We start from the raw sequence: 13,703 nt of genomic DNA, 5'->3' as shown, positions 1-13,703 counted from the left end.
TCCGATTTTCAAATCCCGGAAGTAGGCGGTTAAAAGCGCCGCCATTTTTTTTTTTACAACGGAGGTCTATGGGAGTGTCGCGACTCTCTCTCTCTATGGCTCTGTGTGGCCCTAATGAGAACCACTAACTGGTTGTAAAACATATTTTCTGCATGATACAAGGATACAGAGATCTGACGTGCGGTTGTAGTAATTGCTTTTATCCTGCAGGGGGCAATAACGCCCAGTAGCGTCAAACACTGCCAATAAAAATCAGAAGAAGAAAAGCGAGAGCAAGGAGGAAGGAGATCTTCAGCTCTTTAGTCGCCTGCCAGTTAAACATTTCAGTTGTTAAAGTAACCATGTCTCAAGTTCAAAGATTTAGAGAGTTCACCAAGGAGAGACTAACTGCTGCTGCTGAAGAAATATTTGTAGTCTTTGAAGAAATGATCGCCCAGTATGAGGGAGAGATTGATTGTCAACGCAAACTGCTGGATACCATCTTAAAACCCCAGATAAAGTTACACAGAACAGGTATGTAAACATATAATTGGTCTTGATAAATTAACAAAAATTGTGGTTCTACTGAAGGTATTTTTCAAACAGAAATGACATGAAAGCGTGTCTTGTTAAAACAAACGTGGAACCTTAAACACAGTATGTATGAGGCACATTAGAAGCTGACTTACTGCAGAGATTAGAAACTAGAGCTGTAACTGGGAGCTAACAAAGACCACACAAACCTAGAAATGACGACGTGCCTTTTTATTTAAAATGACCAGTGATCGAGAAATGTATTGCCATTCAGACCATATTATAAGAATGTACAGCAGAAGGAAACTGCATTCCTCCAAGTTCAGCGTAGAAAAACTAAAAAAATACAAGCAAGTACAGCAAGGAGGGTGGTCTGGTGAGATGCCTCACTCATGTTTCAGGTTAATTCCTTAACCTAAAGTTCTCTTTCAACATTCGTTGAGGTATCTCACAGCCATTGTATAAATAAAACTGTCAAAGAAGAAAACAACGTACACATTTTAGCCAGAAAAGACTGATGGTTTTGAAAGAGCTGTATAAGAAATCCTCTCAACAGACGAGGTACTTATCAGCCACTTACAACACAGTGTGGGAATCTGTCCCCAGAAAGCTTCACTCACATTCACATCTTGAATCTGGAGTTATAGATATTCATATTAAAGCCTCAACTTCCAATCAGTAATTGGAAGCTGGGGCATCGCTCTCCTCTCATTGACAAACTAGAGGGTGCTGGTCGTTATAGCAGCCAAATACACTTTGAGAGTGGAGAATGACTGTCCATTATCCAGTAGTTCAGTCCAGTAGAAATGTAAGAATAACAGAGACGGGACTTTGGAAAGCCTTTGTTCGTTGATGTAACTTTTTCTAAACGACCAATGTTATGGTAACAACATTGATGACAGACTTGGTTCGGTTTGATTAACAGTTTTGAGCCGTGTTCAGTTATATTAAAATATTAATGTTATATTACAGCATGGATTCAGACATAACTTTAGTCTAGATTTTGAAATGTTAGTCGTTGAAGTTACACTCAAGGAACCAAAATGTGAATTTGTACAACTGCTGTTTGACCAACGTACCACAATAATGTAAACTATATATAAATATAGCGCTTTTAAACTTATGTGGTCTAATCTCAATAACATTTACATAATTGTTTTTAAGTCTATTCGACTATTAGTTTTGTGTTAATTTAGTAGAAAACTGCGAGCGGGGGTGCTGTGACCGCTAGATGATGATGGGAGCAATGCAGCGTAGTTCAGGGTTAGCCGGCTGCTAGCAACAGAGAGTAGCACTTAGCCTAGCTTGGTGGCCATAACTAGCTGTTGACCTCGTGTTGAGCGGGCGTGTTTAACAGCCAGACATCATCTGGTCCACCCCAGCTCCCACCGACGTTCCAGCCACATGTGGATTATCCGAGAGAGGCAGAGTCTCTGTCGTCACTTTAAGCCGTAGAACTACTGTAAGTTAACAATAGCTGATTTGACCTGCTGTCTGTCATTTTAAACAACTCCTTCTTTCTCTTTGTCCTTGTAGACTTTCCACAGCAACATGTCTGTAAGGAGGAGGAGGTTCTCACTAACCAGCAGCTCTGTAACCAGGAGATGAACTCCAGTGTGAACCAGGAGGAAGCAGAGCCTCCACAGATTAAAGAGGAACAGGAGGAGCTCTGCACCAGTCAAGAGGGAGAGCAGCTCGTACTGAAGGAGGAGCCTGATACCATGATGGTGACTCCAGTTTATGAGGAAACTAACCACAGTGAACCAGAAAAAAGTGGTGACCAGCTCATCTATTACAATTCTCCAGAGAAACAGGATCAGGAAGGACTGCAGCACGTACATCCAGAGTCAAGTAGAAGTTTAGAGCTGAAGCCAAATAAGGGACGTGACTTTAACAATGTTAACAACTTTACACCGACAGACTGTAACCTTGTTACTGACACAGAAAAATTGTATGTTTTTCGAACCCTCAGAAAAAAAATGTCTCAAATGAAGAAAAATCCCAAGATCCAAAGTGGCGTGAAATCATATACTTGTAACACTTGTGGGAAAAGTTTCCATCAAAATGGTGTTTTGACTGTTCACATGAGAACTCACACAGGTGAGAAGCCATATACTTGCAAAATATGTGGGAAAAGTGTCACTCATTTGACTGAACACATGAGAACTCACACAGGTGAGAAGCCATTTTCTTGCAAAACATGTGGGAAATCTTTCAGCAGTAATAGTACTTTGACTGTTCACATGAGAACTCACACTGGTGAGAAGCCATATACTTGCAGAATATGTGGTAAATGTTTCTGTCAACAAAGTCAATTGAATGTCCACATGAGAACTCACACAGGTGACAAGCCATATTCTTGCAAAGTATGTGGGAAAAGTCTCAGTCGAGCAAATCATTTGACTCAACACATGAGAATTCACACAGGTGAGAAGCCGTACTCTTGCATAACATGTGGGAAATCTTTCAGCACTAATAGTACTTTGACTGTTCACATGAGAACTCACACAGATGAGAAGCCATATACCTGCAAAATATGTGGGAAAAGTGTCACTCATTTGACTGTTCACATGAAAACTCACACAGGTGAGAAGCCGTATCCTTGTAAAATATGTGGGAAAGGTTTCTCTCGAAGAAATCAAATGACTCTCCATGTGAGAACTCACACAGGTGAGAAGCCGTATTCTTGTAAAATATGTGGGAAAAGTTATCGTCAAAATAGTGAGTTGACTGGTCACATGAGGATTCACACAGGTGAGAATCCATATTTTTGCAAAACATGTGGGAAACATTTCCGTCAAAAAGGTGATTTGACTGTCCACATGAGAATTCACACAGGTGAGAAGCCATATTCTTGCAAAATATGTGGGAAAAGTTATCATCAAATGGGTGATTTGACTGTCCACACGAGAACTCACACAGGTGAGAAGCCATATTCTTGCAAAATATGTGGGAAAAGTTTCCATCAGACAGGTCATTTGACTGTCCACATGAGAACTCACACAGATGCCAAACCATATTATTGCAAAATATGTGCGAAAGGTTTCTGTCTAAGAAAAGATTTGACTGTCCACATGAAAACTCACACCAGTGAGAAGCCATAATGCAATATATGTGGGAAAAGTTTCAATGTTGCTAATTGTTTGCGCTGCTTGAGAAGACATTGTTCTGAAATATCTTTGTAGAAGTATTGTGAATAAGTCATATACAGTCGGTAACAGTCGGTGTTTATTTTTAAAGTCCTTTTAGACTGCTTCTGCAGTAATAGTGTGACTTTTACTGCCTGCCATACAGTTCAATGTCTAATACAATTTTTTTTTATCTGTCAGATTTGACAATGAATTTGAATGTGTTGGCCATGAATTCAAATGTGCTGTATTTTTATGTTTATTTTTAACAATATTGGATTTTGGAAAATGTTATGTTTGAAGATTTTTGTTGACATGTACACTCCACGTTTTAGCCTATATTTTGTATTTTTTATCTTATATTTTTATGCATTTAGAAATTGCATCAACCTTTTCTTTCTTGAATTTTATGTGACACTAATAAACTGTAAAAGTATACAACCCCTGGCAAAAATTATGGAATCACCAGTGTTGGAGGATGTTCATTCAGTTGTTTAATTTTGTAGAAAAAAAGCAGATCACAGACATGACACAAAATTGTGGTAGTTCGTAACAGTTACTGTTTTAGACCTAGCAGAGGGAAAAAATTATTCCATCATGAAAAACAAACAAAAGAACACTTCAACACACCACTAGTATTGCACCACCTCTGGCTTTTTTAACAGCTTGCAGTCTCTGAGGCATGGACTTAATGAGTGAGTGACAAACAGTACTCTTCATCAATCTGGCTCCAACTTTCTCTGATTGCTGTTGCCAGATCAGCTTTTCAGATTCAGATTCAGGTTCAGAAAACTTTATTTGTCCCCGGGGGGGAAATTTAAGGCACAAGTGAGCAGCTTAACGTGCAAGTACAGACATTTTAAGGTGCAAAAAAAACAGAAACAGAACAAGATATGAAATACAAAGTATATACAAGTTACCATGCCATAAATGTTATGACTATCCAAAAAATCCTTGGAGAATGTAAACAGACTGTATAAGTAAAGTGACTAAAGTGCAGATGTAAACAGTAAACAGTAGTTACAGGGAATATGTATTTACAAGTTATAGCCGAGGTAGAATGGGTAATAAATAAAATGGATAATAAATAAAAACAACCAAGAGTCTCTGGTATGTGAGTATGGGGATGTGGGGCAGGGGGAGGTTGACTGTACTATGGCTGTGTGTGAGCTGGAGAAGAGTCAGAGAGAGCGAGAGAGAGAGTGTGTGTGTGGGGAGGAGTTGAGGAGGAGGATGGCTTTGGGGACGAAGGTGGCTTTTCTCCTGTGAGTTCTGCAGGCGGGGCAGTGGAGCCGCCGTCCAGAGGGGAGCCACTGAAACGCTGAGTGGAGAATGTGTGAGGGGTCTTTGGTGATTTTTACTGCCAAGTTGAGCGTCGGTTGGTCATGAATGTGAGTAAGAGTTCTTACAGGCAGGCCGATGATCTTAGAGTAGACCGAAACAGTGCTCTGCAGTCGGTTTCCGTTGTGGAGGCTGATGGAGTGGAACCAGCAGGTTATTGAGAAGGTGATGATGCTCTCAGTAAAACTGTAATAAAAAGTCTGTAGAATGTCTCTGCTGACTCCAAAGGAGCTGAGTTTCCTCAGGAGGTAGAGACGTTGCTGGCACCTTCTGAGAGTCTCTTCAGTGTTGGAGGAGAATTTCAGCAGGTTGTCAAAGATGGTGCCCAGATATCTGAACTCCTCGACCAGCTCCACTGGCTTCCCATGGATGATGGTGGTGGCTGCTGTAGTCAGGTCCCTCTGCTTCTTGGAATAAGTCACCACCATCTCCTTGGTTTTACTGACATTCAGTTCCAGGCGTGAGCTGTCGCACCACTCTATGAACTCCTGAAGAGCTGGTCCGTGGTGATATGAGGGTCCCGACAGCAGAGACAGGAGAACTGTGTCGTCACCAGCGTACTTGACCAGGTGGCAGTTGGGCTGTGTGGATCTGCAGTCATCGGTGTACAGGATGAAGAGCAGGGGTGATAGCACGCAGCCCTGGGGGGAGCCAGTCGAGGTGAAACGGAGGTCTGAGAAGGTGTTGTTGACCAGTACTCTCTGGAATCTGTTGGTGAGAAAGTCCAGGATCCAGAGAATTAACTGGTTGCCTAGGTGGAAGTGGGAGGAAAGATTTGTGGCCAGGATGTGGGGCTGCAGGGTGTTGAATGCCGAGGAGAAATCAGCAAACAGTAGTCTGGCAGAAGAAGCGGGGTGCTCCAGGTATTTGTGGATACTGTCCATAATGAATGTCTTTGCATCATCGACGCCTTTGCCTGCGCGACATGCAAACTGGAATGGGTCAATCAGGGAGTCCGTTGCTCTGATGACGTGGTGTTTTATGATCCTCTCCATGGCTTTCATCACTAGGGAGGTGAGAGCTACGGGTCGAAGGTCATTCAGGGCTTTTGATTTACTTATTTTGGGGATAGGGTTGACAGTGGAGTGTTTCCAAAGATGAGGGATGGTGCTACTGTCCATGGAGCTCTGGAACAGGGTCTGGAACACGTCCCCTAGCTGCTGAGCGCAGTTCCTTAGGACCCGGCCACTGATGTTGTCTGAGCCAGGTGAGCTGTTCTCTCTGGTTTCCCTGAGGGCTCTCACCACGTCCTGTGAGTTGAAGGTGAATGCAGAGCCACCAGGGTTGAATGTAGATGTTACACTCTCAAGCTGGATGGTGTTGTCTGTTTCGAATCTGGTGTAGAAGGAATTGAGGTCGTCAGAGAGGGATGTGGGGCTGCAGCCTTCCACCTGGATGTTTCTGGGGATGGTAGCAGCAGTGTTCGACACAGAAGGAGATGATGAAACAGTGTCTACTTGCTCGTTGATGTCGTTATTGGAGGGGGAGAGAAGACTGTCCCAGTCTGTAGTTTCAAAGCATCCCTGTAGAGTTTGAATGCTTTCCACTATCAACTGTTTGATTCTCTTGACAATCTTCTTCGGCCTCCTGATGACTGGTGTATATGCTGGAGCAAGCAGGATGGTGTGGTGATCAGCAGACCTGAGAGGGGGAGGGGGAGAGCTCTGTATGCATCTGGCACAGAACCATAACATTTGTCCAAAGTCTTCCCCTGACGAGTGGTGCATGTTATATATTGCTGGAAACCTTTGAGAGACTTGTCTGGAGAGCAGTGGCTGAAATCTCCCAGGAGTCCGGTGATATCTGTTCTAGTTTATTGAGCGTGCTGGTGATCTCCTCAGTCGCTGTAGCTGCGTTGGCTCTGGGGTGGATGTAAAAGTGGTTGACGCTGGCCTGCAGCTCGTCGATCTTACTGTGGAGGAAGCGCACATTGGCTAAAATGATGGACGGGAGCGCTCGTTGTTTACATGTCTCCCGTTTGAGCCTGGCTTTAACGCCACCCTTCTTACTTCCCCTTCTGGTTACCTTTCTGTTTGCAGGTTGGAGCCTTGTCATGGACCATTTTCTACAACTTCCACCACAGATTTTCAATTGGATTGAGATCCGGACTATTTGCAGGCCATGACATTGACCTTACGTGTCTTTCTTCAAGGAATGTTTTCACAGTTTTTGCTGTATGGCAATATTGCATTATCATCTTGAAAAATGATTTCATCATCCCCAAACATGCTTTCAGTTGATGGGATAAGAAAAGTGTCCAAAATGTCAATGTAAACTTGTGCATTTTTTGAAGATGTAATGACAGCCATCTCCCTCGTGCCTTTACTTGACATGCAGCCCCGAATCATCAATGACTGTGGAAATTTGCATGTTTTCTTCAGGCAGTCGTCTTCATAAATCTCACTGGAACGGCACCAAACAAAAGTTCCAGCATCATCACCTTGCCCAATGCAGATTCGCGATTAATCACTGAATATGACTTTCATCCAGTCATCCACAGGCCACGATTGCTTTTCCTTAGCCCATTGTAACCTTGTTTTTTTCTGTTTAGGCGTTAATGATGGCTTTCGTTTAGCTTTTCTGTATGCAAATCCCATTTCCTTTAGGCGATTCTTACTGTAGGAACCTGTGGTCCTCTCAATTCTCCCCTCTCTGGAATTTAAATTTACGAAGTTGTTTTGCAGAAGAACTCTTCTAACAGATCAACCTTTTACACCTTAGCCATAAAGGTGCCATGTCCAAACACTGAACAGACCCACGCTATCGGAACTCCCTGATGCTGAGGACGCAATCTGAGCCAAAAAGACAGATTTACACTTCTTGTGGAATTTCCCACTCTTGTTTCTGGACTAATTAGTTCTGAATCGAAAGAACACCAACACGATATCAGGAACTACAAAGAATGAATTGACTCCTTTTGACTTCCCAAGGAGAAAGTCTAGAAGCCTTAATGTGATGTTCAATTATGTTTTAAACTTGTGATGTACTCATTTTCTTTTTCAGAGATACATGCAAACATGCTTTTCACAGGTTTTTGCTCTCCCCCCTCTCCGAGAGTGACCGAGGGAGAGGAACACAGATAAGAAGGTCGTAAATAACTTCCTTTCCCCAGAACCAGACTCTGATCTGCATTTCTCCTCTCTAAAAAGAGCCTAAGTTTGATAATATGACTATCGAAAATGTAATAACCTGGTAAGTTATATATTATTGTTCAGGAAGTGCTTACGATCACAATGAGACGATTTTGATCCTTGTACGATAAAGCTAGCCCAAATTCACATAATTTGTCACAGTAAGGATGGATCAACATTGCCATCAAGTGGCTATCTTTAAAAGTGTTTTCTCTCTTTTAATCAATTGAAGTTAAAGAATGTAGAACCTTAGATATGTTCTTATACTAATAGTAGCTATTAGTTGAAATCATAACTGTTGGAATCGTTATTTTAGAAACCTCAACCTTTTATTATTAGCAAAATGTCAATGTAAAGAGAACTTGAGTTTATTAATTTATTGATGCTTTTGAGTTACTTTGATGTGGTCATTCTGATACGTCATCTTGTCATGTTGTAATGTTGAGTGTTGTCGCATACAAAAAACATTGCTAACGAGCCATGATGAGTGATGGAATGATTAAATTAAATAATATAAAATAGGTTAAGAAGATCAGGCAATAAGACATCTCGAAACAAAGAAATAGGCGTGCCCTTCTCTTTCCGCGCGAAGATTCTGCAAACCCGATCCAAACACGCCCTGAATAATTAACTCATAAAGGGAGACGCTCCTTCTTCTCCGCTTTTCCCGCCACTTTTTCTCGGCTCTTTCGCCGCACTTTCTCCGGACTTTTGCACTTTCCACTTTCCATTCACGTTTTACTTTTATTTTAGTCTTCTTCTTTACGTACTTAGTCACGTTTATACTTAGTAACTTCAGAACAACTTGAATTGACGATCCGATTCTTTTCAAGCTCTGTTTGTTTCTCGTCGGATGTTTTTCCCGACATACGATTTTTATAGTGACTTAAATATTTTTCTAGCTTTATTCATTTTTATACTCTACGAACCGAAGTACTAACCAACATCGTTTATAAGTTAGCCAGCGTAGTCGTCAGACTGGATAGAATATCAGAGAAAGACCCAATCTCTTCGACGGATCAAGAAATCAAGAAGCTGTTGCCATAGCAACGACATCAGGAAGACGTGACGATCCAGTTTCTTTCTTCAAACGTAAAGACATTGCCAAGTGTCATCTCCTGCCTTCGACTGAACACCTACAGCGCTCTCAAGCAAAGCTGGGTGTTGGAGTTGCAGATCAAGCAACGAGTCCTGTCTACCGGTCCCAGAGAGACCTGCATCAGCTGTGCCGCTTCGTCACCATCTCGTCACACCGACGCTCCGCCATCACCGACGCCGAGAAGACTCTACGGAAAAGTAGGCTTGAATCGTTCCTACCGCTTAAGACAAAGAGTTGGTGTCACTACTTTGAAAGTCCCTACTAACATCTTTTAGAGAAGATTGATTAGAGTAGATATCAAATCTATTCCCTTTAGTTTAGGACTTAAACATCTCCATCTCTCACCATCGCTCCAGAAATGAACTATTTCATACCTTATTATATTCGTTCATTTGATTACACTCCTATATTCTATTAGTCCCTCATTTATTCATAGTTGTCACTTCATTAAATAAATATTTGTTCACACTTAAGAAGTTGTTTGTGATGTTGTTTTACGGCAGAGAACGACTGGTACAAATTGTAGTAAAGGATTCACTCCTTCAGATATGCAAATTTAACTGAGACTGATGAATTGATTTAAACCGTGTTCTTCCTTACGATAACAGGAGGTGGTGCCCTAACGAGACATTTAAAAGGTGTAGGATATCCTACATTACAGTTCGGTCACAGACGTTGACTCCAGTTTCCTCCCATTTGTTCCTCATTTGTTTTGCTGTGCATTTTCTGTTTTCAAGACATATTGCCTTAAGTTTTCTATCTTGACGCTTTGATGTCTTCCTTGGTCTACCAGTATGCTTGCCTTTAACAACCTTCCCATGTTGTTTGTACTTGGAAAAGATTTTAGACACAGCTGACTGTGAACAAGCAACATCTTTTTCAACATTGCGTGATGATTTAACCTCTTTAAGGAGTTTGATAATCCTCTCCTTTGTTTCAATTGACATCTCTCGTGTTGGAACCATGATTCATGTCAGTCCACTTGGTGCAACAGCTCTCCAAGGTGTGATCACTCCTTTTTAACTGCAGACGAACAAGCAGATCTAATCTGATGCAGGTGTTAGTTTTGAGAAAGAAAATTTACAGGGTGATTCCATAATTTTTTCCTCAGAATTGAGTTTTTTCCCTCTGCTTGATCTAAAAAAGTAACTGTTACTGACTACCACAATTTTTTTTCTTGATTTCTTTTAGTGTTTCTTAAAGCCAGAAAGTTGCCATTTGAAATGACTTTAGTTTTGTGTCATATCTGTGATCTGCTTTTTTTCTACAAAATTAAACAACTGAATGAACATCCTTCAAGACTGGTGATTGCATAATTTTTGCCAGGGGTTATACAACATGTTGTTAAAGGCTCTGGTCCCCTGCCCAATCTGACCAGTGATGACATGTTTAGTCGCATGTCGTCATTCCATCGCTGGTTATCTAGGTGGTGTCCAGCAAACGACGTGGCCTTCATTGACAATTGGCACACTTTCTGTCGAAAGCCTGGTCTGATTAGGTGAGATGGCATCCACCCCACTTTAGCGGGTGCTGCTCTCATCTCTAGGAATATGGCCGATTTTATTAACCCCCCGAAACCATGACAACCCAGAGGTCAGATCAGGAGGTGGAGTTGTAGTCTTAAACACTTCTCTGCCGCTTCTCGAGGACTATCTCACACCCAAAACTCTATATACTCCATAGATGTTCTGTCTACTCCCAGATTATTTAAACCAAAAAACAACAAAAGAGGAGTTACTCATTTGAACCTTATACAAATCAGTACAAGTTCATTGGTAGAACAGAAAAATAGGAAAATTAAATGTGGTCTTTTAAATGTCAGATCTCTCTCATCTAAATCTCTTTTAGTGAATGATCTGATAACTGATCATCAGATTGATCTATTTAGTTTGACTGAAACGTGGCTACAGGATGATGAATATGTTATTTTAAATGAGTCTACACCACCCAGTCATAGTAATTATCACATTCCTAGAAGCACAGGTAGAGGAGGAGGAGTGGCAGCAATCTTCCACTCTGATTTATCTATTAATCCTAGACCTAAGGAGAGCTTTAATTCATTTGAAAGTCTTACTCTTAGTCTTGCTCATCCAGACCGGAAAACACAAAAACCAATTCTTTTTGTTGTGGTGTATCGCCCACCTGCTCCTAACTCTGAGTTTTTAGCCGAATTCTCTGAGTTTTTATGTGATTTAGTACTTAGAATAGATAAAGTCATTATAGTGACTTTAACATCCATGTTGATGTTGTCAGTGACAGCCTTAGCTCCTCATTTATATCATTATTAGATTCAATTGGCTTTTCTCAGAATGTAAATGGATCAACTCACTGTTTTAATCACACCTTAGATCTTGTCCTAACATACGGCATAGAAACTGAAGGTTTAACAGTATTTACTCATAACCCTCTTATGTCATTTTCTCATAACTTTTGAATTTACAGTAGTGGATTACACAGGAACTGAAAAGACATTTCATTACAGTAGATGTTTACCTGATGACTACATATGAAGAATTAATTCCTTCTTTATTTACCTCCGTGCCATGTGCCAATGATGTGGACGACAGCAACCACAATTTAACTCCTGCACTCATAGATTATTTTGTCGATGGCACTGCAGCACTGCTTAGTACAACGCTAAACTTAGTTCCTCCTCTGAAAAAGGTCATGAATCGGAGGAGGCTAGCTCCCTGGTATAATTCACAGTTACACTGTTCAAAACAGGCAGTCCGAAAGCTAGAAAGAATTTGGCATTCCGCTAATTCTGAAGAAGCTCGCAAGTTTAACAACTTATAAAAAAGCACTCAGTAGTATTAGAACAGCATATTATTCATCATTAATAGAAGAAAACAAGAACAACCCCAGATTTCTTTTCAGTACTGTAGCCAGGCTGACAAAGAGCCACAGCTCTGTTGAGCCATCTATTCCTTCAGCCCTCAGTAGTAATGACTTCATGAGCTTCTTTACTAATAAAATTGTTGGCATTAGAGAAAACATTCAAGGCATCCTTCCGACAGCTGTCAAAGATGTAAGTACAGTGACATTAGAAATTTCTGTAAGACCTTATCAATATCTGGAATCCTTCTCCCCAGTAGATCTTCTTGAGCTCTCTTCAACAATTACACCATCTAAACCATCAATTTGTCTTCTAGATCCAATCCCAAGTAAATTGCTCAAAGAAGTTTTTCCATTAATTAACACCTCCATATTGAACCAGATAAATTTATCTTTATTAACAGGATATGTGCCTCAGTCTTTTAAGATTGCTGTAATTAAGCCCTTACTCAAGAAAGCCACTCTAGATCCAGATGTTTTAGCCAACTATAGACCAATCTCCAACCTTCCTTTTATTTCCAAAATTCTAGAAAAAGTTGTTGCTCGTCAGTTGTGTGACCACTTAAACAGGAATGGTCTGTTTGAAGAGTTTCAGTCAGGTTTTAGAGTTCATCACAGTACAGAAACAGCTCTGGTTAAAGTTACCAATGACCTCCTCATGGCTTCAGATAGTGGACTTGTCTCTATGCTTGTTCTGCTAGTTCCTAGTGCTGCATTTGACACTATTGATCATAATATTTTACTACAGAGACTTGAAAGTGAGATCAAGATTAAAGGAACTGCATTAGACTGGTTTGAATCCTATCTGTCTGACAGATTCCAGTTTGTTCATGTCAACAATGATTCTTCTACTTATACAAAAATAAGTTACGGAGTTCCTCGGGGTTCTGTGCTAGGACCAATACTCTTCACGTTACACATGTTTCCATTAGGCAAGATTATTAGAAAACATGGCATAAACTTCCATTGCTATGCAGACGACACCCAGCTATATTTATCCATGAAACCAGATGAAACTAATCAGCTGGTTAAACTCAAGCATGCCTTAAAGACATAAAGGCTTGGATGACCTGTAATTTCCTACTCTTAAACTCAGACAAAACAGAAGTCATTGTATTTGGTCCCAAGCATCTCAGAGATTCATTATCTAATCACGTGGTTTCTTTGGATGGCATTACCTTGGCCTCCAGTACTACAGTGAAAAACCTTGGTGTTATATTTGACGAGGATATGTCCTTTAAATTGCACATGAAGCAAGTGACCAGGACTGCCTTCTTTCACCTGCGTAATATCGTCAAAATTAGGAACATCCTGTCTCAGAGTGATGCTGAAAAAGTAGTTCATGCATTTGTGTCATCCAGACTGGATTACTGTAATTCATTACTGTCTGGCTGTCCAAATAGCTCCTTAAAAAGCCTCCAATTGATTCAAAATGCCGCGGCGAGGCTCCCTTTAAAGTCTAGAATAGAATTTAAAATCCTCCTCTTTACATACAAGGCCCTCAAAGGCCAAGCTCCATCATATCTTAAAGACCTCATTGTACCATATCATCCCAACATATCACTTCGGTCTGAAAGTGCAGGCCTACTTGTGGTTCCTAGAATTTCAAAAAGTAGAATGGGAGGTAGATCTTTCAGCTATCAGGCTCCTCTCCTG

General features: G+C 40.9%; 1 protein-coding gene across 1 annotated transcript; it reads left to right on the top strand.

Annotated features, from left to right (window-relative positions):
- Nucleotides 1-282: 282 nt before the first annotated feature.
- Nucleotides 283-4,079, top strand: LOC311495295 (uncharacterized protein). Its single transcript, XM_084554690.1, has 2 exons — nt 283-513; nt 2,050-4,079. The coding sequence occupies exons 1-2, from the start codon at nt 342-344 to the stop codon at nt 3,615-3,617; spliced, it is 1,740 nt and encodes a 579-aa protein (XP_084410816.1). The 5' UTR covers nt 283-341; the 3' UTR covers nt 3,618-4,079.
- Nucleotides 4,080-13,703: the final 9,624 nt, after the last annotated feature.

This window comes from Chelon labrosus, assembly GCF_963514085.1.
Source record: "Chelon labrosus genome assembly, chromosome: 11".
Lineage (NCBI taxonomy): Eukaryota > Metazoa > Chordata > Actinopteri > Mugiliformes > Mugilidae > Chelon > Chelon labrosus.
Note: the sequence above shows the minus strand (reverse complement) of the source record. Positions and strands in the feature narration are given on the sequence as shown.